Source organism: Octodon degus, unplaced genomic scaffold (assembly GCF_000260255.1).
Source record: "Octodon degus isolate 3935 unplaced genomic scaffold, OctDeg1.0 scaffold00123, whole genome shotgun sequence".
NCBI classification, from domain to species: Eukaryota; Metazoa; Chordata; class Mammalia; order Rodentia; family Octodontidae; genus Octodon; species Octodon degus.
Window position 1 is genome coordinate 6,580,495 of NW_004524699.1, and position 26,430 is coordinate 6,606,924.

The 26,430-nt window shown below is 55.7% G+C and overlaps 1 protein-coding gene across 5 annotated transcripts; it reads right to left on the minus strand.

Annotated features, from left to right (window-relative positions):
* Lrrc8a (leucine rich repeat containing 8 VRAC subunit A) lies at positions 1-26,430 on the minus strand. Of its 5 annotated transcripts, XM_023700512.1 has the most exons (5): positions 26,316-26,430; positions 23,824-23,923; positions 23,368-23,494; positions 5,330-7,548; positions 1-1,858 (listed from the first exon to the last, which is right to left on the minus strand). In XM_023700512.1, the coding sequence occupies exons 4-5, from the start codon at positions 7,484-7,486 to the stop codon at positions 1,583-1,585; spliced, it is 2,433 nt and encodes an 810-aa protein (XP_023556280.1). In that variant the 5' UTR covers positions 7,487-7,548; positions 23,368-23,494; positions 23,824-23,923; positions 26,316-26,430; the 3' UTR covers positions 1-1,582. The 5 variants fall into 5 exon arrangements, with proteins under 5 accessions (XP_023556280.1, XP_023556279.1, XP_023556278.1 ...); XM_023700511.1 differs by lacking the exon at positions 23,368-23,494 and having other exon boundaries at positions 23,824-23,918; XM_023700510.1 differs by lacking the exon at positions 23,368-23,494.

The following is a 26,430-nucleotide window of genomic DNA, read 5'->3' on the forward strand; positions in this document are numbered from 1 at the left end:
GGCTACTTGGTGTTACAGGTTTATTTGATATTTGATCCAAGTCTGTGTAACGGATTGATTGCTTCATGGTCGGCAGAGGCTAGTGTGCATAATTTCTGAAGATTACATCCGACGACACCACACAGGAAACACAAATGGACAGACAAATGGACATGACTGTTAAGACGAGAGACGCTAAAACGTGCCTTAGTGTCCACGTGATTGATCTAAGGCGGGGACCCTCCTAAAGTGGGACCCGAGTGATGATCTAAAGCGGGTGGTTTCCCACCACCAGGTGCCCGGGACAGAAACGAGCTTGGAACCAATTGCCAGAGACTTGCCTGCCCTTCTAGCAGTTACCTCCTGGTGCCTGGCCCACCCTGGAATGTCCGCTCTTCAGGAATGACCAGTGGTGACAGGGCTGACGTGAGCAGCAGAGGTGGGCGGTGGCACTGAGCAAGCCCGTGACACGTGATGTGGGAAAACAAGGGTCCAGGTGCAGTGGCCCCCTTGGCTCGGTAACACTGCGCATGGAGGAGCGGGTGGGTGCAGGGAGAGGGGGAGGATGGAGCACCGTTCATCCGGGGATTAGCCAGCCCTAGCCTCTTCCCTTCTTGGCAGCTCCGGAACATTCCCTTTGGCCAACAGCCACAAAAGAAGTCCCTGCCAAGATCCATGGAGGAGAAAGAAAACAAGACACCAAAAAACAAACAAAAATAAAATCCCCACCCCAGGAGAAGAGCGGAAAAAGAGAACTCCTGGGCCAAGGTCACACCAGATTCGGAAGCCATCCTGTGCCTGCACCCCAGGGAAAGGAAATAGAATTCAATGTCTTGCTTTTGCCCAAGGGAAACTGCCACCCCACCCCGAGACTCCAACTCACTGGCCTTTAGTGTCTTTTTTTTCTTTTTAATACCCAAACCATCGCTTTTCAAAGTTTAAAAACAAAACAAAAAATCTTGGACTTAAAAAAAAAAAAAATTGAAAACTGCCACAAAAAGTGACGAGGCAAGGTGGCGAGGGTGGTCTGCTCCCCGTGGGCCACAGCCTGGCCTCGGCTGTCAGGACAACCGTGTATAGCCTGGTCGCTATGGACCCTTGAACTAAGTCTGGCTGGGCACTGGGTACCAGTGGCATCACCCAAAAAGGAAAGGGGAAGACTGCCCACCATTCCTTAAACACCTCCCATGGAGCTGATGTTCTTGGGAATGTATAAGTTACCTGGAGGACGAGGTGGGAGACGGAGGAAAATAAATACCAAGAGCTAACTTGGTGTCCCTGGGCCTCTGGCGTTGGTGCAGCCTCTAAGACAGAGGTGGCCTTCAGGGAGGAGACCCTGATTGTCCAAATACTGCGCTCTGAGTCCAGCTAGATTTCTGGTCTCCCCACAGGCGCCTGCCCCAAGGGGAGTGAGTCTCAGAGGGCGTGAGGGGCCAGCCCCTCAGATTCCATCCTCTCACCTGCCTGGCTCATGCCAGGCCCCAGCTCCACTGCCGAGGCCGGGCTGGCTGCCCACGAGTCCTGGGAGGGCAGGGCCCGGCCCTACTGGCTCGAGGCCTTGAGGTCCTGCCGCTGCTGCTGCTGCTGCTGGCCACAGCTGCACTCAGGCCTGCTCCTTGTCGGCCCTCCAGAGCCGTTCCTTCACCTCAGGTGGCAGCGTGTTGAATAAGTCCTCCTCCACTACCAAGCCGCTGCGCTTGAGTAGCGGGCACTCGCCCAGCTCCACCGGCAGGCACTCCAGCCGGTTGCCCCGCAGCTCAATCTGCGTCAGGTTGGTCAGCTCGCCCACACGCGAGGGCAGAGACTGCAGCACGTTGTTGCCCAGGTGCAGGGCCCGCAGCTTCCGGCACTGGAAGAGCTCCGGGGGGAGCGCCTCGATCTGGGGGAAGAGCAGAGGGCAGGAGTGAAGAGCACGGCTTCTCCATCCCCACTGGGGCTCCCACGCCATCCTGGCCTTGGCCTGGGTAACTTTCACCTGTATGTTAGGTCTGGGCTCTGCAGCCACTTCCTCCAGGAACCCCAGGGAGTGCCCTCCCCTCCCTGGACCTCAGTTTCCCCAGCTGTAAAATTGAAGTGGTGGACTAGAAAGGATTCTCAGCTTGGACATTCTCTGCTTCCATAAAGCTGTCAGCCTCAGGTTGCTGGAGTTCGAACCTCAGCTTGGACATTCTAAGGCTCATGACCTTTTTATAGTCTTGGACTTCAACCTCACAGGCTTTGCCCCACGGAGCAACAGGGCTTCCTAGCAGGAATGCAGGGGCAGCCAGCAGTAGGACCCAGCATGCTGCTGACAGTGTCTTCCAGGGGACTTGTTCCTGGCCTGGGGAACTGCCCCTGCTGTAACCAGAGCTCATGTGGAGTAGCAGGTGTGGCATCCGCGCCTGAGGAGGGACATAAGGGTCTGGGCTCTGCAGGGGCTAGGACCAAAGCTTCCTGGAATGGCCCACTCTACCCTCAGTCACCTCCTCTGATGACAAAGTGGTCAGGACTACTGAAAAAGGCCTGCCCAGTGAGTGGCAGTCAGTGTGGCCCGACTCTTCCCCAAAAGATCCCCTCCCTAGAAACGTCTGCACCTCACCACTGAGCTCTGCCCAGGCCCCGCAGACAGAGGAGGAGGCACCTTCAGCAGTCACACCACCAGAGTCACTGTGCTTGGGACCTGTTTTCCCCACCTGAAATGTCCCCGGCCCACTGGAGGTTTGCAGTCCTTTCCTGTCACCCCTGAGCCCCACTTCTGCCTCCTCATGGACCCTACCGGCTCCCCATCTGTACAGAATGGCCCCTGAGAAAGCTCTCCAAGGCTGCCGTCCTGCTCCAGGCTCTGCCACCGGCCACCTGACTATCTGAAGATGCTGCCACATCTACTGGACGCCATCTGTCATTGCCAGCTTCACACCAACCCCAGGCCCACACCACTCTCCTGTCCCCATCTCCTCGTGTGCTGGGGGCCGGGGCAGGGCAGCCCCACCGCCCTCTCTGAGCATGACACCAACTCAGTGCAGACTCCCGTCCCCCTCTCTTTGAGGAGGTGGTGTCACGGACCCCTCTCCACCCGAGCCCAGTGAGGATGACTCCTCTGGCTGTGAGCTGGTCCCCCGTGGGCATGGTGCACGTCCGTGCAGTGAGGCTGGAGCAGGGCTCTGCCCCTGCCTGGGGTAGAGTCCACATTCCAGGGCAGTGTCTACGGACTCCTCCCCTCACACGGCCACCTTCAGGGCAGGTGACAGTTCACCTTCTTGGGTCCCCTGCATGCTAACTGCCCGGTCATCTGGGGGCCCTGACCAACCCACGTCCCCAGCATCCTGTGCCATGCTGTTTTTGTTTGTTTTTTTGGCAGTACCAGGGATCACACTCAGGACCTTGCACTTGCCAGGCAGGCATACGCTGGGTTCTGACAGCTCAGAAAGCATCTGCCCAAGTAGTAAGGGAACAAGCAGGGAATGAATGCCCACCTGGTCAGGTGTTCCTTTGCATAAGCAGTCAAACAAAGACAGGGGACAAGTCCCCAAGGGCTTGGGCTGCCACTGTCACTGCCCCTGTCCACTGCAGCTCTGGGAGCTGACAGTAGGAAGGAGAGATCAGGCCCTCCTCTAACTGGCCTAACTGAACGTTTTTCCCAATAAAGCCCTGGGCCTCCAGCCCTCCAGTGGGTGGGGACAGGACATGATTAAGCAGTGTGCTCAAATGCGTGGGTGGGGGGCTCCTTCCTCCAGGACAGTGCCTCCGCCAGCTCCTTTCCTGAGGGCTGACCTCAGCCAACAGACATGATGCTAATAGGCCAGCCTAGTGCAGGGAACCGGGGGCAGGGACAGGGTAGGGACAGGATGGGGACCAGGCTGGAGGCTGGACTGTGCCTCCTGCACCCAGGAGGAAGGCAGGCCCAGAGCTGGGGCCAAGTGGTGCATGCGTGGCAGGGAAAAAAGTCTCACCCAAAAGGGTAGTGAGGTTCCAACATGTGGCCACAGGGAGGCTACTCAGGGTCCCTGCCTCACACTATAGAAGCTGATGCGTGACAGAGCCAGCCACTATAGCCTGGCTCCTGCTCCGTAAGCGCGGCTTCTTCCCTGTGGAACTCTAATCTCCTCACTCAGGGACCTGCTGCAGTGAGACAGCCTAAGGTTTGATCCTTGCCTTTACATTCTCATACCAGCGATCTGATGTGTCATTATTTGGGACAGGGACATCAAAATTTGTCACAATTCCTATGCCACAGAAGAGGCAGGCTGGTTTGTAGCAGGAAGGGCCTGAGAACCAGAGCTGGAAGGCTTCCAAACCCCGCATTCGCAACAATGGAGGAGGAGGTGTGTCCCTGTCTGGGGCCAAGGAGGAGCAGGGCCATTTCAGGGGCTCCTATCAAGCATGCCCACACTCACAGGGAAGGGCTTCCCTTGGTGAGAGGACAGCAGTGACACATCTGGGACAGGCCCAGAGCAGTAGCTCAATCAGCCCTCTGCTCCCCATGCCCTGGCTTCAGGCTTCTAACCAGCCACTTCCTGCGAGAACCTGCAGCTGAGAGCGGGCCTGGGAATAACTACAGGCCCCGCGATGCTGGCAGGAAGCACCCACCGTGGCTGCGGCTTGGTTTCCCCAAGAACAGCTATGAAGAGTACTCTGGCCACCACCCCAGCCTGCCTGCCTCTGCTAAGGGACCTTGGCATGAGGGCTTTTCCAGCCAGAGAAGAGTGGCACACAGGCACTACCAAAGTTTCAAAGGAGCCACCTCTGACACTGCCAGCCGCTGGTTTGCATAATTTTCTCTCTGGAAAGGTAGCTGGTGACATGCCAGCTCTGTCTGAGGCCAACTCTGCCTTTTACTACCCCCTAATGTGTGAGGGGACAGGGACACAGAGACCATCTGGTCCCCCTCAGCCAGCACAGGCCACTCACATAGCTTCTGTCCCCAGCAACGAGACCACAAGGGCTCCTGGCCTCAAATCTGGTTGGGCACAAGCTAAGGACAATACAGCAAGCCTGGGCTGAGTCCTGCCTCCTGCTACCTTGCCTCCAGGGAGACCACAGGCTGTGTACCTCTGTGGATGCAGAACCCTGCCCACAAGGAACCTCCTCCAGGTCACCTTGGGGAGACCCTGCCTGGTCACAGATCTCTTCCTGGCAGGTGGATTCCGCAGTTCTATGATAAAAGTAACTCCTTACCCCAGGGAGCCCCACTTGGCAGGGGTGGGATAGGGTCTGGGAGGCCGAATTTTGACAAAGCATCCTCCTGCGTGTTTCTGGGCACCGGAGGCAAAGACTCCAAACCCAGGAGCACTAACTGTCCTGAGATGCTGGGCCTCCCGGTGCCCCCATGGGGCACCGCAGCCTACATGCCACGCACAGCCAGGCCACTCACCCGATTGGCTGTGACGGCCAGATTCTGGAGGTTCTGCAAGAGGCCGATGTCGGCAGGAAGGAAGGTCAGGTTGTTGTGGCTGAGGTCCAGGTAGCGCAGCTTGCGGCAGTAGAAGAGCTGGGTGGGGATCTTCTCGATCTTGTTTCGGTTCAGGTAGAGGCGCTCGAGGTTGGTGAGGTTGCCGATCTGGATGGGGATGTAGGCGATGTGGTTGTACCACAGCTTAAGGCAGGTGAGGCGGTGCAGGTGCTGGAAGCTGATGATCTCCTCGATGGTCTTGAGGTTGTTGTCCTTGAGGTCAATCTCCTGCAGGTTGTGGAGGCTGAAGATGGAGTGGGGGATGCGCTCCAGGTCGCAGCGGATCAGCTCCAGCTCGGTCAGGTTCACCATCTTCTTGAGGCTGTTGAGCACGATGAGCTTGGTGCCTTCGTTGTTGATGGACAGCTTCTGCAGGTGCACGCCCACGTCCGTCACCACCTGCGGCAGCTTGCTTAGGTTGCTCTTGAGCCGCAGCACCTTGAGGCGCTTGAGCTCCCGCAGCCCGTCGATGACGATGTAGCGGTTGTTCTCGGCACTCAGGTTGCCCGTCAGGTGCAGCTCCTCCAGTGTCTTCAGGCTGTAGATCCACAGCGGGATCTCCTTGATGTCCGTGAACTTGATGTGCAGCGCCCGCAGGTTCTCACGCAGGAAAGCCAGGGCTGGGGCCTCGATCTTGGCTGCGGTGTGGTACAGCCACAGCTCCTTGAGGCCCGTGAGCTGGGCGATGCTGGGCGGGATGGTCACGTCGGGGATCAGCTCCAGCTTCAGGACTTCCAGTTCCACCAGGTCGAACACGGTGTCGGGGATGCCGCTGAGCATGAACAGGTGTAGCTCCAACTTGTCCTGCGCATTCTTGGTGAGCCGCTGCCGCAGCTTGTCCAACGTCCACTCGTTGTTGAGGTTCAGCTGCCGCAGCTTGTTCTCACTCACCTCTGACAGGAAGACGGCAAAGCGCTTCGAATACAGCGGGTCATACTGGTCGATGAGGTGCAGCATGAAGGCGAAGTCATTCTTGACGTCGGGGATGTCACTGTAGCTGCTCTCCTCGCGGATCGACTCGAACGAGTATTTCTTGAGTGAGCGCCGCAGCATCCACCACAGCGTGTACATGCAGATGAGGCCGTAGAAGATGACCAGGCTGATGTAGAAGGACGCCAAGATCTTGAAGAGCGTGGCCAGGGGATGTGCACACCGGTAGGTGCGGTAGCCCGTCAGGCTCTCAATGTCCACGGTGCAGTCGACGTCGAACTTGATGTTGTGCACGTAGTAGACGGTGTAGCAGATGATGAGGACGAACTTGATCACTTTGATGATGGTCTGCCGCATGTAGAGGCGGTACACGATGTCCCCCTCCTCCACGTGGGTCCGGAACTTCTTCACCTTCTCGAACAGCGCCTTGGCCTGCTCCCCCTCCTTCTTGTCCAGCACTCCAGTCTCTGAGCGGTCCACGATGCCCTGCTCGATCCGAGACTTGGTGCGCTGCAGCATGGGCACCGTGGCCTCCACGTCCTCGCTGACCGTTGAGGACTTCTTGTCCATGGAGCCGTTCATCTTGCTGAAGGCCGGCTTGGGGTCGCTCTCCTCCACAACCGTCTCGGACAGGGCCCTGGTGGTCCAGGGCGAGTCGAAGCACTTGAGCAGGATGGACACGAAGTGCTCCAGCTTGGAGCTGGTGCGTGGGAACTTGAACCAAAAGTTGCTGCAGGCCAGGAAGATGAGAGTGTGCAGGAGCACGAGGTAGGGAAAGTACTTGGCGAACCAATGCAGTCGGTTCTCATAGCACACAGCGTCCACGTAGTTGTACTGGTGGCGGTCCAGGTCGTACTTGATGCCCGTGGGGCCCGAGTCAGGGGTCGGCAGGATCGTGGAGTTGGGGTAGACGGGCTCTGGGCTGGGGGCCGTCCAGCCTCGGAAGGAGTCATTGCAGGAGTCCTTGGTGACCCACTTACAAGGCAGGCAGATCATCTTGTCCTGGGTGACCTGCAGTGTCCCCCCGAAGACGGCGATCATCAGCATGACGATGGAGATGTAGTCCGTGAACACGTCCCACCACGGCTTCAGGATCCGGTACGCTGGCTGTGTGTCCGCAAAGTAGCGGAGCTCTGTCACGGGAATCATGATTCAGGGTGAGAGGGACCCGTGGGCGGGGTGACCACAGGGTGGCCTGGCATTCCTGGGACCTGGGGTGAGCGAAGAAGACAACAAACATTCTGTCACTGCCTAAAACTCCACCTTACGTCTATTTAGGATTCAGAGATTGGCCCCTCCACAGATGGCCACCAATTGGCCATCAGTAGAAAGCATGTGGTCACCGGTTGCCTAGGGAACCACCTCAGGCCGGGGGTGGACAGTTTCCCCAGGAGACACACACAGTGCACTGGGAGCACAGGGATCTCCCAGCAGCCTCGCTGTCCTGGCTCCACCTCGAGCGCTCTGGGGTTCCTGTGTGAAGAGCACCCGCTCACGCTCGCGTGTGAGGTATGCAGAGGGCTCGTTTAAAACTCTCAGAGGCGGGGCTGGGGAGATGGCTCAGTGGAATAAGCGCTTCCCTGGCAAGTGCAAGGGCCTGAGTTCAATCCCTGGTTCCACCAAAAAATAGATAAATAAATAAAGCTCTCAAGAGACTGGATCTGGCCGCTGTGAAGCTGCTGCAAGTGAGATAAAGGAATTTCTCCAGTGTGCATGAGGAGAGCAAAACGCAAAAGGGGCTCACTAAGAACTCACTGTCCTGGGATTAATGAAACCCAAAACTGCTCCAGGGCTTTAGGAAAGATGGGTGGCTCACACACAGGGAGCTGATGTGCCGCTCCTGGGTAGGGGATGCATGAGGGGCAGCAGGGCCACATGGCTCCAAGGGGAACTGATCGCCAGGGCTGAGTGGAGAAAAAGGCAGGAAACGGTGACCGCAGCAGATTCTCCCGGAGTCCTGTTGGCTGGACTTGCAAGGAGTATAGGACACTAATGATTAGCCAAGGCTGGAAACCCAGGATCAGCAGCCACATGTGGGAAGCCAGACGGAAAACTACAACCAGACAAGTTGGGGAAGGAATCTTCCCTCGACCACCCTGCCACGGAGGCTCTTCTGACACCAGTCTGTAGGACGGTAATGACAGGGAACAGGATGTTTCCTTGCATGGGCACTCCGGGGACATTCAGAAGAATACAAGGCTACCCAATGTTAGCTTTTTTTCTTTGTTGTGGTAGCAACAATTGAAGCAGATCTTGCCCAGGCTAGGCAAATGCTCTACCACTGAGCTAAGTCCCAACCCTTTTAAAATTTTAATTTTGAGACAGATCTCCGGGCTGATCTTGAACTTGGGATCTTCCTGAATCAGCCTCAAAGAGTAGCTGGGACTACAGGGAGGTGCCACTGTGTACTAACCCTCTTTGTGTAATACCCTCCTGAGCTGGGCACAGTAATCCCATTTGAGAGGCTGAAGCAAGAGCAGTGTGAGCTCAAGGCCAGCCCTCGGCCAGCCTAGATGACAAAGAAATACTCTGTCTCAAAGAAAAAGAAAATAACCTTCTAGCTCTTTCTGTACATTTGTTAAATTAAAAATTGCTTTTCCTTTATGTACTACTTTCTAGCCCAAAATCTAGGGTTTACACCAGGTTCTGCAAACCTGTGCTAGATGGGTTTGTTTCTCCTGGTGTTATGGTTTGTGTCTAGGTGTCCCCCCAAAGCCTCATGCAGTCTTGGGGTGGCTTCTGGAGTTTGTGATTGATCACTGTGGGTGTGGCTGCTGCCCCTGCCCTGGGGCAGGCGATTTACATTACAATGTAAGGAAGGAAGAGAAGCTAGCAGCTTGAGCTGCTGCTACCCCTCCCTTGTGCTCCTGCTCTTTTTTTTTTTTAATTTTATTTATTTATTTTGTGTGTGGCCAGCTCAGCCCACCAGGGGGCCGGGCTGGCTGGCATGTGGTGCTGGGGGATTGAACCGCGGTCCCTGTGCTTTGCTAAGCTTGTTCTAAGTAGGTGCTTTAGACCACTGAGCCATCTCTCCAGCCCCCCTTGTGCTCCTGCTCTTTGCCACCACCATGAAAGGTTGCTTTCTGCTCTGTGCTGCTCTGTGTTGGACCAAGCTGAGTATGGACTGAACCCTCCAGTAGCTGTGAGCTAAATAAACCTTTCCTTCCTTCATTTTGAGTGTTGGGTATTTGTCCCAGCAACGAGAGAAGAGTAACTAAGACACCTGGGAGAGGAGGAAGGTTCCTAAGGGAGGGACAGGCCTCTTGACTGTCTCAGTGACCATGCCGCTTGTGCTAACAGTGGCGAACCCTTTGCCACAGGACTCTACAGGCGCCAAGGCTCCCATTCTGTAGGGTACACAGGCATAGGTGGGAGGCCAGGAGGAGGCAGACCTGGCCCAATGAGGGAGCTGGAAGTGGCTGAGGACCTGCATGTGTGAAAGGACCCCTCCCCACAATCCTGCTGATGCCCTGAGGCCCTAGGTCCCTATGACAGATGGCTCAGGGTCACAGTCCTCGATGCAGCTATCAAGAGACAAGGCTGAGAAGGACTTGCCAACCTCTTGCCCTGGGTGCCCAGTAAAGGAGATGGTGTTCTAAAGGCCCCAGACACCCCACCTCCCCATCCCTGGGGTAGCCAGAGCTCAGGTCACCTGGGGACCAGCAGACACTCCTCCCCTGTGGCAAGGGTCAGCACCCCTCACGAGCCTGGCCTCTCAGCCAGGGCCTGTGCCTGGGCCCACCCCACAGGAAGGCCTCAGCCCTCTAATGACCAGCTGGCTCCACACACCACCCACACTCCTGGGAAAGGGACTCTCCGGGCCAGGCGGCAAGGCCTGCTGAATCACACAGCAGCCTCCTGATGAGATACCCTCCTGGCCCTCCTTCCCGGTTCCCTCAGGCCTCACTGGGGCAGGCGTGGCCACAGTGTGGGGACCGGAAGGGAGGAGGGGTGAGAGGAGAGGGCCCACGGCATGCGCTAGCCTGCCCCAAGATCCCAGAAGACTGGCATGGACTGCAATCGGGCACCGGGTGGGGGCAGCTGTTGGGAGGCAGGATGTGGCTTCCACCTCATGGTTCCCACCCAACTTGCTGGCTGCAGGGTAGGGGGGCAGGGAGAGGGGAGGGTGGGGACAAACATCTCAGGTGATGGCCAGCCTCCTAGTGGGGAGTGGCCTCTGCCCTGCCCTCCCAGGGGAGGCAGATGTGTTCACAAGCCCTGTGCAAGTGAGGGGACCTGGGCTCAAAGGGAAGGCTACCTGCCCGCAGTAGGCAGCGACTCATTCCACCTACGTCTGCCTGACGCTTCCCCAGCCCTGGTCTCAAGGCATCCTGAACTCTGTCCAGCCCATGGCTGGGTCCTCAGGGAGGCAGAACACATGTGAGGTATGTTCCCCATTTTGGGGTCCCAACAGTCAGAGGTCAGAGGATGCAGATGTCTAGAGGCAGAGCACAGGGCTGGTCACGAGCTACGGAGGACCAGGCTAGAGTTCAGCCCAGTTCTGGGCCAGGCTGCTTGGTGGAGGTGGCCTGTTCAGAGAGCCACCCCCAGCTGTCCATGCGCTGCTTCCACACCCCCGCTATGTGGCTCTGGACAAGTCACTGGCCCTCTCTGATAGGGCCTTGGGGGAGACCTGAAAGAAGGTACAGGCACCAAAGCCAGGAATTCCATCCTCTGGGGTGTGGAGGACCAGGCCCTGTGCTGGAGTGGCTCCTGCTGGGGGCGAAAGACCTTCTCTTTGAGCCCAGGGCTGAGCGGGAGTCCCCTGGGGAATAGCAGCAAGCTCCCTGCTGGCCTACAGTGGGAGACCCTCCACACACAGCAGGCACAGCAGCAGCCTCACAGGGACGCTCACAGGAGTCTACGGAACTGCTCGTCTCTAGGGCATTAGTGGTGCCTGTCTGCAGTCCCAGCTACTTGGGAGGCTGAGGCGGGAGGATCACGTGTTCAAAGCTAGCCTGGGGAATTTAGGGGGACCTAAAGCCAAAACAAAAATAAGGGCTGGGATGTAGCCTAGTGTTAGAGCAAGGCCTTGTGTTTGGTCCCCATATTCACACATGTACGCAAAACAGCAGGGGTAGGGTGGGGCAGGAGGTAGTTTGGGGTGATATGACTGCCTCCCCTGCCCCAGTCTCCATGTCCCTTGGGACAGGCCAGATGCTCCTGTGCACAGGTGTGCACAGCACACAGAAGTGCTTCTAGAGGAAGATGACAGCGTGGAAGGAAGGGGACAGGATGCGAGCTCCACCTGGGCGGATAGGCGTGGGCCTGGGTGCGGAGCGGGCAGTTTCAGGTGTCTGTGGCCTAGGCAGGGCCAGCCAGGCTTCCTGCCCAGGAAAGGGCTGTAGCTACAGGGAGGGAGGAAGGAGCCCCACACAGGGACACACTGGGTGGGTGGGGTTCAGCAGCTCCCCAGTGAGAGCCCAAGGAGGCCCAGTGTTTTCCTGGGTGGTTTCGCACTGTGGGGGCAGTGTGTGTAGGGCCCAGGTCAGCCCAGCCACCACAGGCCTCTGCACCTGTGACACAGAAATGCTGTCCCCGCTAGAGGCCAGCTCCCCAGGGCCTCCGAGCCCTGGCAGCTGCCTTCACTTTCTGTCTCTGCACGTGACCACTGAACACACGCAGGAGCAGAATCACAGCGGTGTCCGTCGTCTCGTGACACGAATGCATCACATCACGGGCCTCCGGGGTCATCCATACTAGTGTACGGGATTTCCTCTTCCCAGCCTGAATGGCGCTCCTGACCCTATTTCATACACTGGGGCCCGAGTGGCAGAGGCAGAAGCCCTTGGCCAACTTCAGTGACTGTAGCAGCCCCCCAGGAGGGCCATTCCCAGGGCACAGACCCCACCTACCAGCTCTCCTGGGCAGCCCTGGGTGTGGTGGGAAAGCAGAAGGGTGGGGCACACCCTGGACAAGGGTCTGTCCTCATGTCACAGCCTTTCTCAGATATCCCAAGGGACAGCTTTGGTGCCCTCCCTGGTCCTAGCCTTCTGTAAGTGGCACAGCCTCCCAGCAGGAACACAGAGCAGTTTCTCTCCCAGGGTCTCAGTTTCCCTGTTTGGAAGGGAGCAGACAACCCGTCAACCATGCATCTACATTGAATAAAGGTGGTCAGAGGAAGTGACAGGTGGCAGCCCCAGGGCCCCTGCCCAGCGTGGTCTCCTCCTATGCCATCCTCTGCCCACCCCAGGCCCCACAGCAGGGCTCAGGCCCAGAACCACGCCTGTGTCCAGCAGGGGAGGGGCACCATCCTGCAGCCAGGTATCCCTCTGGTACCTTGTTTCCCCAGCTAACGTCGGGGAGGTGACAAATACCCTGCTGAGCCCCTGGACTCTCATGAAAATCACAGAAATGGGTTTCCATGAACTGCCAGCGTGTGGCCAGGACAGGCAGAGAGGAGCCCCCAACAGTGCCAGTGATAGCAGAGCGGGCACAGACTCACGGACTAGGAGGGCAGCCTCACCTCACCAACAGAATGACTTCATGCACCCTACACCAAGTACCAGGCGCCGGGCCTCACCCTGGGGGAAGGCATGGCTGACCCTCCAGAGGGCAGGAAAGCCACCCAGATGGCTGCTAGACTAGGGGTGGGGGAGAGGCGAATATGGCGTGACACCCAAGCAGGTGGGGCCTCGCACACAGTAGGTGAGCAGGAAGCCCCACGCAGGCACAGAGCCATCTGGAAACAGTGAGAGGCGGAACACAATTCTAAATGAACAGAAGCTGTGTTGACACGTCCTGAACCAACACTTCCTGCCCAGCGGGGAAGGGCTGTCTCCACAAGAGAATAAAAGGCAGAAACCCAAAATAGAAGCTCGGTTTTTAGCTGGCATGCATTATGTGTGTAAAAAATAATTGTGTAAGTAAAAAATAATACAAGGCCTAGGGCTGCAGCTGAGTGGTAGAGCACTTACTTAGCACGTGCCAAGCCCTGCGTTCAATCCCCAGGACCAAAAACAGAAAGACAGGTATTACATGAAATAGCCTGCGGAGAAAATGGGCACTCAGCGTGGGGATCAGGTGGTCTCTGTAGCTTGGAGACAGAGAGCTTTTGGAGGGCAACAGGGAGAAGGGTGAGGCCAGGTCTTTGCCCCGAGGGACAGAGAATTTGGAAAGGACCCTAAATAAAGGACAATGATGAAAGGGTTTGAAATTGGGGCTGCTGAGAAGAGACAAAAAGTGTGCCAGGTCTGCCCCCAGGGGCCACTGCAGGCTATGCCCCTGGGGTCAGGGCTAAGGCTGAGGAGGGAGACCCCTAGCCATGCCCAGCCAACGCTCACAGGAGACACAGGACAGAGGACAAGGACACAGGGGCCCAGGTGTGGGAGGTGGACGCGCACACAGCTGGGAGTGAGGTGATGTGGAGGAAGTGGGCAAGAGCCAGGAAACTGCGATAGATTCTGTCCCACAAGCACTCACCAGAGTGAACGGGAAGACCGGGAAAACCAGGTGCCTGTTATCAGGTGATTCATTAAATCCCTGTTACATACTATGTGGCAACAGAAGCACTCGAGAACACAAGGGAAGGTTCAGAGGAGACGACATGCCAAAATTATACACACCTGCACACCCCAGACCATCCTGGCGGGGAGACAAACTGCTGTTTATAATGCTTCTTCATTCCAACTTTGCCCTGATCTTATATTATAAATGTGTTCTTCACATCATTAAGAACAAACATTTTTAAGAATCCTGATTCCAAACGATCAAGAATAGCAAAGATAATTCAGAAGAGTAAAGAAGAAAGACCCTACTGGAATCTGTAACTTATATAAAGTTTATATAAAGGAATCGAAGCAGACTGTGAGGAGCTGACAAGACAAAGAGGTGGGCTGGAGAGCAGAAAAGGGCTGGAGGCAGACATCAGCTTCTTCTTTTATTCGTTCGTTTGGTACAGGGTCTCACTACAGAGCTTGGGCTTAGTGATCCTCCTGCCTCAGCCTCGCCTGGGCTGGCATTATAGATGTGCACCACCATGCCCGGTTTCAGTGGCCAGCACAGTGCGCTTGGGGTTCTAAGGCCAGCATAACACGCAGTACTGGGGGTCAGATCCCGGCCCTTGTGCTTGCCAGGCAGGCACTTAGACCGCTGAGCGATCTCCCCAGCCCCGGACATCAGCCTCTTAGAAACCTGGACAGGCAGTGTTGCCACTGCAGCTTGGGGGGATGGGGCATCTAGGAACAATGCCAGCTCTCAGGGGGTCTGAGGGAGAAAGTCCAGCCCCCTTCCCTCAAAAAAATAAAAATAAAAATAAAAATAAACAAATCACAATGAACTAAAACCTAAAGGAAAGCTTGCGCATGCATGCAGCTGGAGCTGCAGGGTGGTGGTCGCTCGCCTATCTACTGTGCATGAGGGCCTCACTCCCATCCCCTGCACCACATGGGTGTGCGTGCGTGCATGGGTGTGCGTGCATGGGTGTGCGTGCGTGTGCGTGTGTGTGTGTGATACCTTCAAGAAAAACCTAAGAGGTTAAAAAAGAAGTAAAGAAAAAAGAAAATCTAAGAGACTTTTATTTATTTTTTAATGTCTTTGCTCCAGGGTCTCACTATGCAGCTCGGACTCGCAGTGATCCTCCTGTTTTCAGCCTCCTCAGCACTGGGATTACAGGTGTGCACCACCACGTCACCAGCTCAGCATGTCTGGGGGTGGGGCTGGCACAGCATGTGCTACCGGGGACCAGACCCCGGTCCCTGCACTTGCCTATGCAGGTGCTTAGTCTGCTGAACTATCTCACAGGCCCAAAGAGACTATTTCAAGGCAAAATGTTCAGCGCGTGTGCACGTGCATATGGGTTCTGGGGACTAAGCCCAGGGGCACTTGCTGAGTGACATCCTCCACCTCTTGATTTTTATTTTCTTTTTATATTTTGAGACAGTCTTACTAAGATGCCAGGCTGGCCTCAAACATGTGATCCTCCCACCTTAGTCTCCAGGACAGCTGGGACTACAAGTGTGTGCCTTCACGTGCAGCTCAACATACAGACCCTTAAAGGACAGAATTCATACATGGATCACATTCAAGTAAAGCATACACGTATCACAGGATTTAATAATAAATCAGTGAAAATAAAGGAGGAGATACTTCTTTTTTTTGAGACAGGGTCTTGCTATGCAGTTCAGACTGGCCTTGACCTCACTATGTAGCCTAGGCTGGCCTTGAACTCGTAGCAATTCTCCTGACTCAGCCTCCCAAATGCTGGGATGACAGGCATGCACCACCACACCCTGATGGAGGTCATTTTTCTGATGTGTGATCACTGAAAGATCAATACTAGAATAAAAAGAATTAACACACATGAAAAAGAATATCCAAAGGGTAGAAAAGGCAAGATGAATAAACAGGCAATTCACGGGAAAAATGCAAATGGAAACTAATGTATGAAATTATTCTCAACATCATTAATAATCAAAGAATGCAAATTCAAGCAATCACTCCACTCCCTCTCACTGGCAGGAAACTTGAGCTCCATGGTGAGGAGTTAGGACACACGGGTGGTCAGCGATTCTTTCCTAGGGACAGGACAGAGGGCACAGACCTGGGCAAGGATGCTTGCCAGAGCTGCCTGTGATAGCAGACATCAGCAGCAACCTACACATTCATGGGCCGGAGAAAGGACACATTGTTCCTTCAGACAAAGAACGTTGCTTTAAATCATGAAAGCCACCAACCTGTGTCAACATGGACAGATCTCAAAAACTATGCAGAATGAAAAAACAAGTTATAGAACATCATACAAATGGTACACAAGATTTTTTTTGGGGGGGAGGAGCAGTACCAGGGATCAAACCTGGGACCTTGCACTTGCCAAGCAGGAGCTTATTCGGCTGAACTATGTCCCTGGCCCACGATGTTTTAATAATGTTTGAGTCTATGTAGTTTGGGCTGGCCTTGAACTTGTGGTGAGCCTCTTGCCTCAGCCTCTTGAGTGCTGGGATTACAAATGTGAGTACCACACCTGGCTCAATACCCAAGTTTAGTAAAGGGACAGAACGATACACGGGAAAGTTCCAGAATCTGTATGCCCAGCTTCCGTAAGTGCATGCTTACATGTGCATGCACGCGCGTGTGTGCATGTGTATCTCAAACAGGACAGGCTGATGAAGCTGGGTTCTGCACACCTGCTTCAGGTTTTTTTTTTTTTTTTAAGTTTGTTTGTTTGTTTATTTTGTGGCCAGCTGAGCCCGCCCTGGGGCCGGGGCTGGTGTGGCATGTGGTGCTGGGGATTGAGCCACATCCCTGTGCACTTGCCTAAGCTTGCATAAGCAGGCGCTTTAGACCGCTGAGCTATCTCTCCAGCCCTCTGTTTTAGTTTTTACCCTTCCCTATTAAGCTATTTTTTCCATACAGAATTTACTAATGCGAACATGCATTTCTACCTCTCTGGCTGGTTCTCTCCACCCTTACGCCAGCAGGCAGCAATAGCTACCGTGCCAGTTGCCAGGGCAGCAGAGGCAGCCCCTCCCTGCTGCCTGCCCACTTCCCTGCCTTACTCGGGGGCAGCCCCTGACCTGTCCTGCTCTGCCCCTGTGGAGATGCAGGAGTACCTGCACTGCAGGCCAGGACCCCATTCTACAAGGCTGCTCAGGCACCTGAGAGAAGCAGGACCGGGTCAGCTCACTGGGCAGGGCGAGAGGCTCCACATTCCTGGGAGGGTCCAATGGGCAAGCCAGAGGCCATACCCTGCCCTGGGTGACAAGTAGATCTAGGAGAGGGCAAAGCACAAGAGCTTTAGAGCTAGGAGCAGGTGGGTTCAAACCCAGCTCCAGTAGGAAATGATTCCATGACCCCAGCAAATTACTTAGCCCAAGCCTCTGCTTTCGCAATGCTAAAATAGGAATAATGCTACTCACCTCAGAGATCTATTATTTGGGTGACCCAAATAATGTCCAAGAAATATAAAGGGTTTTTTTGGTTGTTTTTTTTTTTTTTTAAAGTAGCTCAGAAGTATATAAAAATGCATGATCTGTGAAAGAAGCCACCAGGAAAGGTGAAATACCGTAGGACTGCACCGAGGTGAGCGAGGTACGCAGGAGTCAGATTCAGAAGCCTGGAGGAGAGCAAGGACGCAGAGACAGCATCCAGCGGGGACGGAGTCTCAGCCCTGCAGGGCAAAGGCTCTGGGAGGAGGGTGCTGGTGGCTGCACAGGCACGTGCTGGGCACGCTGAGTACGCTGGGACCTGGGAAGATGGGGGGTCTCGCGTTGTCTATTTTACCATAATAAAAGCAATTTTGAAAAAAGCATTCGATACTTTTTTAAAAATTCTTATCAGTAAAAAACCCTCTTTACTGTATGGATAGAGAAATCCAGAAAGCTACACATAAACTGTCTGCAGTTACGCTGAAGAGTGGGTGAGATGGCAGTGGCTGTTTGTGTTGTATGTTCTCCTGTTTGTAAATATGGCATGTTTATGAGGAGAAAAAAATACTCATAAAAATATCAAAAGCCCTTCCTCTCCCTGTGGTTGCTAGGGGCTCTAAAAGAAGTATAGCTGATGGTAGAAGGTCTCCCCCGTGCCTCCTGTTCTACCCTGCCACAAACACACCCCCTCAGCAGCCACCGAGAACGCCTAGGGCAGGCCAGAGCTCAGATTTTAGAGGCCAGGCCGGGCAACTCAAGCGCCAGCCCCACCGCTTCCTCACAGCGCCCTGAGTTTTCTCAACTCTAAGATGGGTCCACTATAGCTGTAAACTGGTTTACTGAGAACCGAGGACAATGCACTATGCGTCAGTTCAACACTGTGGAGCCGGGTATTGATCTGTAGCCCCCTCAGCCCCGCCATTGTAGAGGACCCTCCTAGAACTCAGCAGGGACAGCTAGGTGACAGCTGAACCCTCAATGCTAAGACCTCTGAGCAGGGCCAGACCGCCTGGCTCCAGGTCCGAAGAAAGGACCAAGAGGAGAGCTGGCTGGCTGCTCTCAGAAGGCAGCCTCAAGTGCCTAGCCTGGTCCAGAGTCAAGCCCCCTTTTCTTTTAAGAGAAGGGGTCTTGGCCTGGGGAGATAGCTCAGTAGCACAGTGCCTGCATGGCAAGTGCAGGGTCCTGAGTTCCTAAACCAGTACAGAAAAAAAAGGAGAAGGAGAAGGGTTCTTACTACTGGCTTCTCCCGAAGCCCGAGGCTTTAGCAATCTTCCCACCTCAGCCTCCCAAGTAACTGGGACAACAGGCATGTGTCACCTCCGCCAGCTTTAAAAAAAAAAAAAGTTTTCTTAATCTCTCAGCCAGGAAAGGGAGTCAAAGAAATGACATGCTGCTCCTTCTGTCCGGAGGGAGACCACCCAACAGGCCCCTCCACAGGCCTTCAGAGGCCAGGCAGCGCCCACACCTGGGCAGCAGGCCCTGAGGAGGTGGCCAGGAGACAGGCACAGAAAGTCTTTTGTTAAAGCACAAACAGAGCTGCAGGGTTTGTGGGAGACTGGTGTCCTTCTTCCAGCCCAGATGGGACAGCTGTGCCCCCCTGGACTCTCCCAGGGAAGGGGGCTCCCTGAGGTCGCTGGCCCTACTGGGGGCTGGCTATGAATCTCCAGACCTCGTGCTTCCTCCAGTCCCAGAGCCAGGAAGGGGAGCGGGAGGTCTCAGCCACATCTGGCACACTGAGCCCTCACACACCCAAGAGCAGGCACTGCCCCCCAGGCCCCCCCAACGGGTGAGTCAGAGGCTGCGGTCTGGGGGTGCTTCAGGCTGGGGACTTGCCCTGCACACACAGAAGGGCACACCCTCACTTCCTGGGGAAGGCTGCAGGGAGACAGGCACACAGGGCGGGACAGGGGCTAGTATCAGTCCCAAACAACTCTCGTTTGGGCTAGGTTTTCCAAACAGGTTCGGCTTTGTGGATACCTGCCAAGGTGTGGCCTGCCTTCCTGGGTGAAGAGCGACAGGTAAGGGACACCCCTCCAGCCCAGGGTTCCCCTGCTGGAGACCTGAGCTCAGAAAACAAGAGCAGCATGCGGGCTTTAGCTCAGGCCCAAGTGTGTCCTGTGCCTCTGCTCCCCGTTCCCAGGAGGACCAGGAAGGCAGCTTCTCACTCACAAGCGCGACCTGGGGAAAGTCACTATCCAGAAGGGCTCTGGTTTCCCCACCCAGAAGCCAGACAAGTCTATTCCCCAGAGGCCTGGGGTGGGGCCTGAATAAGGTAGTCCCCAAAAACCTTCCTGACAGTACCTGCCACGCAGCAACACTCTGTCATGTTTGCTGTTCCTATTATTTTGCTTGAGACAGGGTCTTGTTATCTTATGCTAGCTGGTTTCAAACCTATAACCCTCCTGCCTCAGCCTCCACAGTAAGTAGGACTACAGAGATGCACCACTGAACCTGGCAGTTTGCTGCTATTCTTATTTTATTTAAAACAGGGTCTTGTGGGCTGGGGAGATAGCTCAGTAAAATAAGTGCTTGCCTGGCAAGCACAAGGTCCTGAGTTCAATCCTCGGTACTGTTAAAAAAAAAAAAAAATTAAAAACAATAAAACAGGGTCTTGCTACGTAGCCCAGGCTGGCCTTGCCCTCACAGCGACCCTCTTATCTCAACCTTGAGTACTGCTGCTGTTCTGATGGAAGTTTTCATGTACCTTTTACAATGTAAGGTCTGAGGCCCAGTGAAGACCCGGCTAAGACCACCCAGCTAGAAGAGGGTGGGAAGATCCACAACAGATCTGACCATTGTGCCAACCTGCCACTAAGGCAAACAGGTCTCCAGGGCCCCCTCCAGTTCTTGAGAGGTCCTGGAACAGGGACCCCTAGAGGGCCAGGCTGGGAAATCTCTAGTCTTCAAGGTTAGGAAATTTTGGAAGGGAACCCAGGTCTGGGTCCCTGGGGGTAGAGGAACCTTGAGGACAGATCCCGAACACCAAAGCACCTTCCCACGGGCTCCACAGTGAGGACGCAGACGCCCGAGAGAGGCTGTGATCTGGTCTTCCACTGAGGTCCCAGGGGGCTGGGCAGTGGTCCGCGCCCAGTGGGCAGGTGGACTCACTGAGGGGAGCAGGAACCCAGGGAGCCAGCTCGGGGACACAAGGACCTGATGCACCCCATAGCCCATAGCGCGTTGGTCACACCAGCCGGTGGAAGGCATGGGTTTGGAAGCTGTGTCTCCAAGGTGTCCAGGTGGCACAAGAAAGCTGTGGAATTTGACAGCCGCTTTTACTCCAGGAGAATGCCACTCCAGGCGTGAGATTATACTGCAGCAGGCAATTTAATTTTGAGGTTTCAAGCTCTCAAGAGACATTCAGACACGAGAACTTGCTGCCTGTGAGGGGGGATGCAGCTGACAGACACTGGGAGCCGAGCAGGGAACGCATGCAGCTGGGAGGGAAAGTTTTTTTAGGTAGCTCGGCCCGAACATCGAACACTGTTGACAAGGGAAGGATAAGAGCTCCACAACACACACACACACACACACACACACACACACACACACACGTAAAAAATAAACATCCAAGCAGAGCCTGGTGGCACAAGGCTGTAATTCCGGCACTTGGGAGGCAGAGCCAGGGGCACTGTTGTGGGTTCAAGGCCCACCTGGGCTACAGAGTAAGTTCAAGGCCACCCTGGGCGACACAGTGAGATCCTGTCTCAAAAAATAAAAATAGATCAGGGCATCCAACCCTGGTGCTGGGGGGAGAGCAGCCCTGCTCCCCTGAAGGCATAGAGTGGGCAGCAGACTGCCTCACTCACCAGAGCCAAGACTCAAGGGTGAACCCAGCCAGCATCCCCAGTGTGGTCCGCAGGCCGCCAGCTGGGCTGCCAGGGACATTCTGCGAGGTGCAGGCTCCTGACCCAACCACTGAGGGATGAGTCCAGGTCTACAGTGTGGGTGAGGGACACAGAATTTTTGATAAGGTCCGTAAGTGACTCTGAGGCCTGAGAATATAGAGAAAAAGGAGCGGCAGAGTGAAGAAGAGCGCAGGCGGCCAACCACACAGAGCTGGCTCAGTCCTGTCTGCCATGTGTAAGCTGCAGGACCTGGGTCCAAGATCCTACCCGGGGCCTCGCACTCCACATTTCCAAAAAGACCTGACCACCAAACGGCCGAGCACCATGCATACAGGGACCTGCAGTGACCCGGCACTCAGAAGGTGGCACTAGAGATGCTCAGGAGAGGAGACAAAGTCAAGACACAAGGTGCCATCTTCAGAGGGGCCACTCCAAAGGCGCTCTGCCAGGTGGGTCCCCTGTGAGAGGCAGACGCTGCTGGGAACGGGGAAAGGGAAACGGGGGGGGGGGGGGGGGCAGAAGAAGCCTGAGAAGGCTGTTGGCTGACAAAGACCAGGAGCCCCTGAGAAGTCACTTCTGGCTGGATCTGACCAGACCCTGCTGGTGCCACTGAACGAGGCTGCCGAGCCTCAACTGTCTCTTTGCAGAACCCACCCTGAGGTCAATTTTGCCCCCAAAACAACCTTTCTGCAAGGTCCCAAGGTGCACACACCAACCTATGTGCTCTCCTGCCTGAGGCCTGACAGATAAGTTTTAAAAGGATCAAAAAAGAGCTTCCGTCCTGTGGCTATTGCAAAGGGAAACTGAGTCAGAGCCAGGCTGTCCCACAGGGGACATGAAGGGCAAGACTAAGGGCAGACTGATCCAGACTCCTCTCAAGGCTGTGTGTCCCCCACCCAGGCAGCGGTGCCTCAGGCAGTCAACAGAGGCTAAAGTCTTCAAGGCTAACCTCTGAGGCCAGCAGAGCTGTCCCCTGCATGGTGTCCACAGCACTCAGGAGGAATTCCCACCTCACATCAGCAGGATCCACTGCATTCTTCTCAGCACAGCCCAGAGCCTTCAGCTCAGGACTCCCCTCTCCAGAGACAGAGTTCCTAAGAACCAACAGGAAATTCCTACTGCGCAGGGCCCCATTTTGCAAACCTTATCCTAACAAACAGGAGAGCGGCCTGCTCCACACACCAGGCACTTCCGCCTCCCCTGCTGCTGAAATGCCCAGCCAGCCAGCCGGCCAGAAACACCTACACAGCCAGGAAGGCAGGCCAGGGCGGCTGGCACCAGGGAGCACCTTCTGCCCCCATGCTCACTGCCCTTGCCCCATCGGTCAGCCTCTGGCCTGGGAAAGATCCAGGAGCTGTCATTCCATGACATAAACGCAAGCTGCTAACTGGCAGCTCCACCACACCCTGACTTGTGAAAGCAGATACACTGCAGTGCCAGAGGTGAGGGTTACCGTCCACATTCCCACCTGCAAGGTGAGAGTCCCCTTTCTCTTCCACATCAAAATCCAAAGTGTTTTTGCAGTGGTGTGTAGGGCAGTGATTTTTAAAGAGGAGCATCCGAACTGAAACCCCGAACCCACTACCACAAAGTGCCAACACTGCAATTAAACCTGAACACTGAGGCTTTAGTTTAGCAAACGCAGCTCATACACTGACATCTTTGTTTTAGAACAAACACAGTAACATCAGAGCCATAGGTTTGCCGCCACTGGTACAAGGCATACAACGAACTTGGAACTACCTCGGTGATCACAAAAACAGCGCAAGCTTCCCTGTTGCTCTTCAAGCCCTGGCAGGGAGGCTCACGCCTCGCTCTGGGCAAAGCTGAGCTGGGAGGTGGACACAGAGGCCTCAGGCAGGAACACCAAGTCTGGCCCAGGGTTGCAGGATCCAGGCTCGAGTCCCCAGCCCTGCTGTCCTGAGGGCTTTGAGCCTGGTCCTTAATCATTCAGAGCCTCAGTCTCCGCACTTCTGAGCCGGAGACAACGGCCACTGCCCAAACTTCTGCAGATGATTGTGAGTCAGTGATGTGAAGAGGCTCTGCACATTACAGGACTCTGCGCCCACCAGCTGAGCAGGGCCAGCTACTCGACACCCACTCTGCTAATGGCCTTCTCTTCATCAGAGTATTTAATCCTCAAAACATCCCATAGGGGCTGGGGAGATGGCTCAGTAGAATAAGCGCTTCCCTGTTAAGTGCAAGGGCCTGAGTTCAATCCCTGGCTCCGCCAAAAAAAAAAAAAAAAAAAAAAAAAAAAAAAAAATCCCATAGGGAGCTAGGCGCTAATATCATCCCACAGTCCCAGGCCTCCTACCTGCTAGGCCATGGAACCTCAGCCTACAGAGGTCCGTGGTGCTGAGTCGTTGTGGGAGGGCCCACCTTGCCCGCTGCCTCTCAGAACCACTGTGCTCAGCTCAACACATCCAAGCCTCTAGCAAGTCCTGTGCAGGTACTGGATTTACCTAATTATCGAACCACCGCAGCAACAAAGATGGTACAGAACACATCTTGGAAGATGGGTCACAAGGCAGCACTATTAGTAACCCAGATCGAGACGATCTGGGGGGACGAAACCCAAGGGGTTCAGTGCAACATACGAGCTCTCAAAGAGCACAGCAACTGGACACGCGCAATGAGGAGCCTAAATCTGCCTTCAGGCCCTCCTGCCCCATCCCTGGGCCTCCAGTTCTGAGCTCTCAGGACTATGGAGCTGGAGATGCTGCCCTCTGCCCCAGGCTGGGCAGGAGCGGGCCCGGCTGAGCTGCCTTACCCCTGGCTGCTATCTGCGTGTCGGCTGGCGGTGCTGAGGCTGACGTACATCTGTCCACGTGGGGTCCTGGCATCCCTTCTGCTCCATGAACGCTGCTGCCCTAGGAGCAAGCGAGAGCTGCTGTCAGTGGGCATGGGTGACTCTCACACCTGTGCTACCTTTGTTTTTGGAGAGCCTGGTGGTGCCAGAGCCTGGGCTGGGATGTGGGGTGAAAGGAGCTGCTGGGACAGACAGCTTCACACACAGAACCCAGTCAACAATTCCAATCTGGAGGGCTCTGCTGAGGAAACCCAGGAAAAGCAGAAGACCCAGGTGAGCAGGAACTTGGCAGATGTCCTAGAGGAGGAGAGGGAGGAGCACTCAGCAGAGGTGTATTGCATGTTTACTTGGAGGGGAAAGGGTACACCATCCAGAGAACATCGTGAGCTCCCCCGGCCAAATCTTGCAGTAGGCAGGGAATTGGCAGGAGAAGAGCTACAGGAAGGATGAGCCAGGCAAGACAAAGACTCGGAGTAAAACACAAAGCACACACTTCATCGATCAGCCAGTCAACACTCAGGGCTTGTCCACCACAAGTGTTCACAGAAGAAGGAGACAAACTGGCAACAGGTAAAGAAGTTTGTGCTCTACTCTAGATTCAAGGACCAGCAGTGAAATGAGCCGGAGGGAATGTGGCAGCAACCACTGAGAAGGACGCCCACGAGCAGGAGTCCGCCTGGAAGGCGAGGCTGGGCTCCAGGCACTTGGCTCCACCACATATATCCCACGTGAGTCCCCATGCAGTCTCCACCTGTCAGCCTGGGCCTCAGTGTTTCCATATGAAAACTTGACATGACTTCCACTCAAGAGTCAGAAGCCAGGCTGACATCTTCCCCTCAGCTGCTATGGGTGAGGTGCAGGCCACATCAAGCAGCAACCCAAGCCCAGCCACCTCTTTGACTCGTGACCCACAGAGACATTCCTCAGGAGCCCCAATTTCCAGAAAGGCCACTCAGGGTTGCAAGGCAAACTTTCCCAGCAGGCGTGTCCAGGAAATAGAGAACAAATGCATCTGGTGAAGTTCTGGGGCCAGACAAGTCACGAACATTCTTGGTTCCCTGATCCCTGGCCCAAGGCATCAGACCCTGCCCCAATCCCAAACAAGCTCTGAGGCCTGAAGACAGAGTCCAGCCACAGTCCTCCAGCACAAGTCATCTGTCCTCCAACCATCTGTCCTCACCACCCCTCCAGCCACAGGACACTCCACCTTCACAGAGGCAACACCAAAAGACTGAGCCAGAGGCATGGCCTGGGGCCTCTGAACACACTCCCACCTTCTTTGCACAAGAAGGAGCACCCCCAGCTGACCTCTCTCCTTTCCGCAGTACCTGTCCATTTGCCACTTTGCCCAGGGAGCAGAATATAGTAAGATAAGAGTTCCAGGTACTAACAGGAAAGCAGGAAGCGGTCTTCCAAACTTTCAGCTCTTCCAAACCCCTCCTCTACGTCTTCGCCCCCAGCATCCTCCCTTCATCATGGTCTGCCTCCTACCTCATCCTCAAAGGCACCCTAGGTTGGACAGGGGAGGAAGAGGAGTGGAAGTGCAACCCGCCCAGACCCACCCCACCCTGCCAGCTCAGTCCCCGTCAGGAAGAGGCTGCCACACAATCACCAACCACATCTCTTCCCAAAAAAGGCAACACATCCGCGGAGAACCAGCCCAATCTCTGTTCGATCCAGTCCAGGCCAAGGAGAAGGGGCGGTATCTAAAGCAGCAGAATCACCACAAACCCCACAATCCTCAAGCTACAGTCCTTCAGCCTGGGGCCAGCGTGCTGGATGGACCTCCAGCTCCCCTAGACAGCTAACCCAGGCAGTGACCTCACTAGATCTGCATCTCCGGCCTCTGTGGATGCAAGGGACAGGCCAGGGGATAGGGTCTCAGACTCCAAACCGGTCATCTCCAGAAGCCCAATCAGCAGGTCCCAAGACCCTTGCCAGGGATCCTGCCCCGGTGACAGGGCACGGTTCCCATCAGATCAAGAGATAGACTATTCCAAGGATAGAGGACGGGGGTGGGGACCTAAGAAAAGAGACCCTGGGGGAGTTTATGAAAACGGGAAAGAAGCCGGCAAGAAGAGCGCCTAGGGATGGGACCTCTGGGAAGTAGGGGGAGTGTGTGTGTGTGAAGCGGAGGTGATCGGGGACCCAGGAGATGACAAGGGGACCAGGGGAGCCTGGCGGAAACTCCGGTTAGGAGGACACAGGAGGAACGGGGTGCCTGGAGGGGGCTCGCGCGCCCCGACACCGGCGGGAGGGTGGGGCCGCGGGACCCGGCGCCTGGCGGAGTCAGCCGGGGAAGCCGCACGGGGCGGCCGCGGGAGTCCGGGGTACAGCCCTGCGGACGCAGCCCGAGCTCTCCGAACGCGCGGGGCCAGGCGGCCGGCGGGACGCCTCCAAATGGGAGCCCAGAGGTGACAGCTCTCGCCTCTTTCCCCACCCGCCCCACTCACCTCGGCACGCCGCGGCCGGCAGCGCGGCAGGCAGCCCCAGCCTGGGCCGCCCAGTCTCGCAGCTTACCACCGCGCTCTACCGGCGCCTCCTTTTGTTTGTCCCTCACTGCACCAC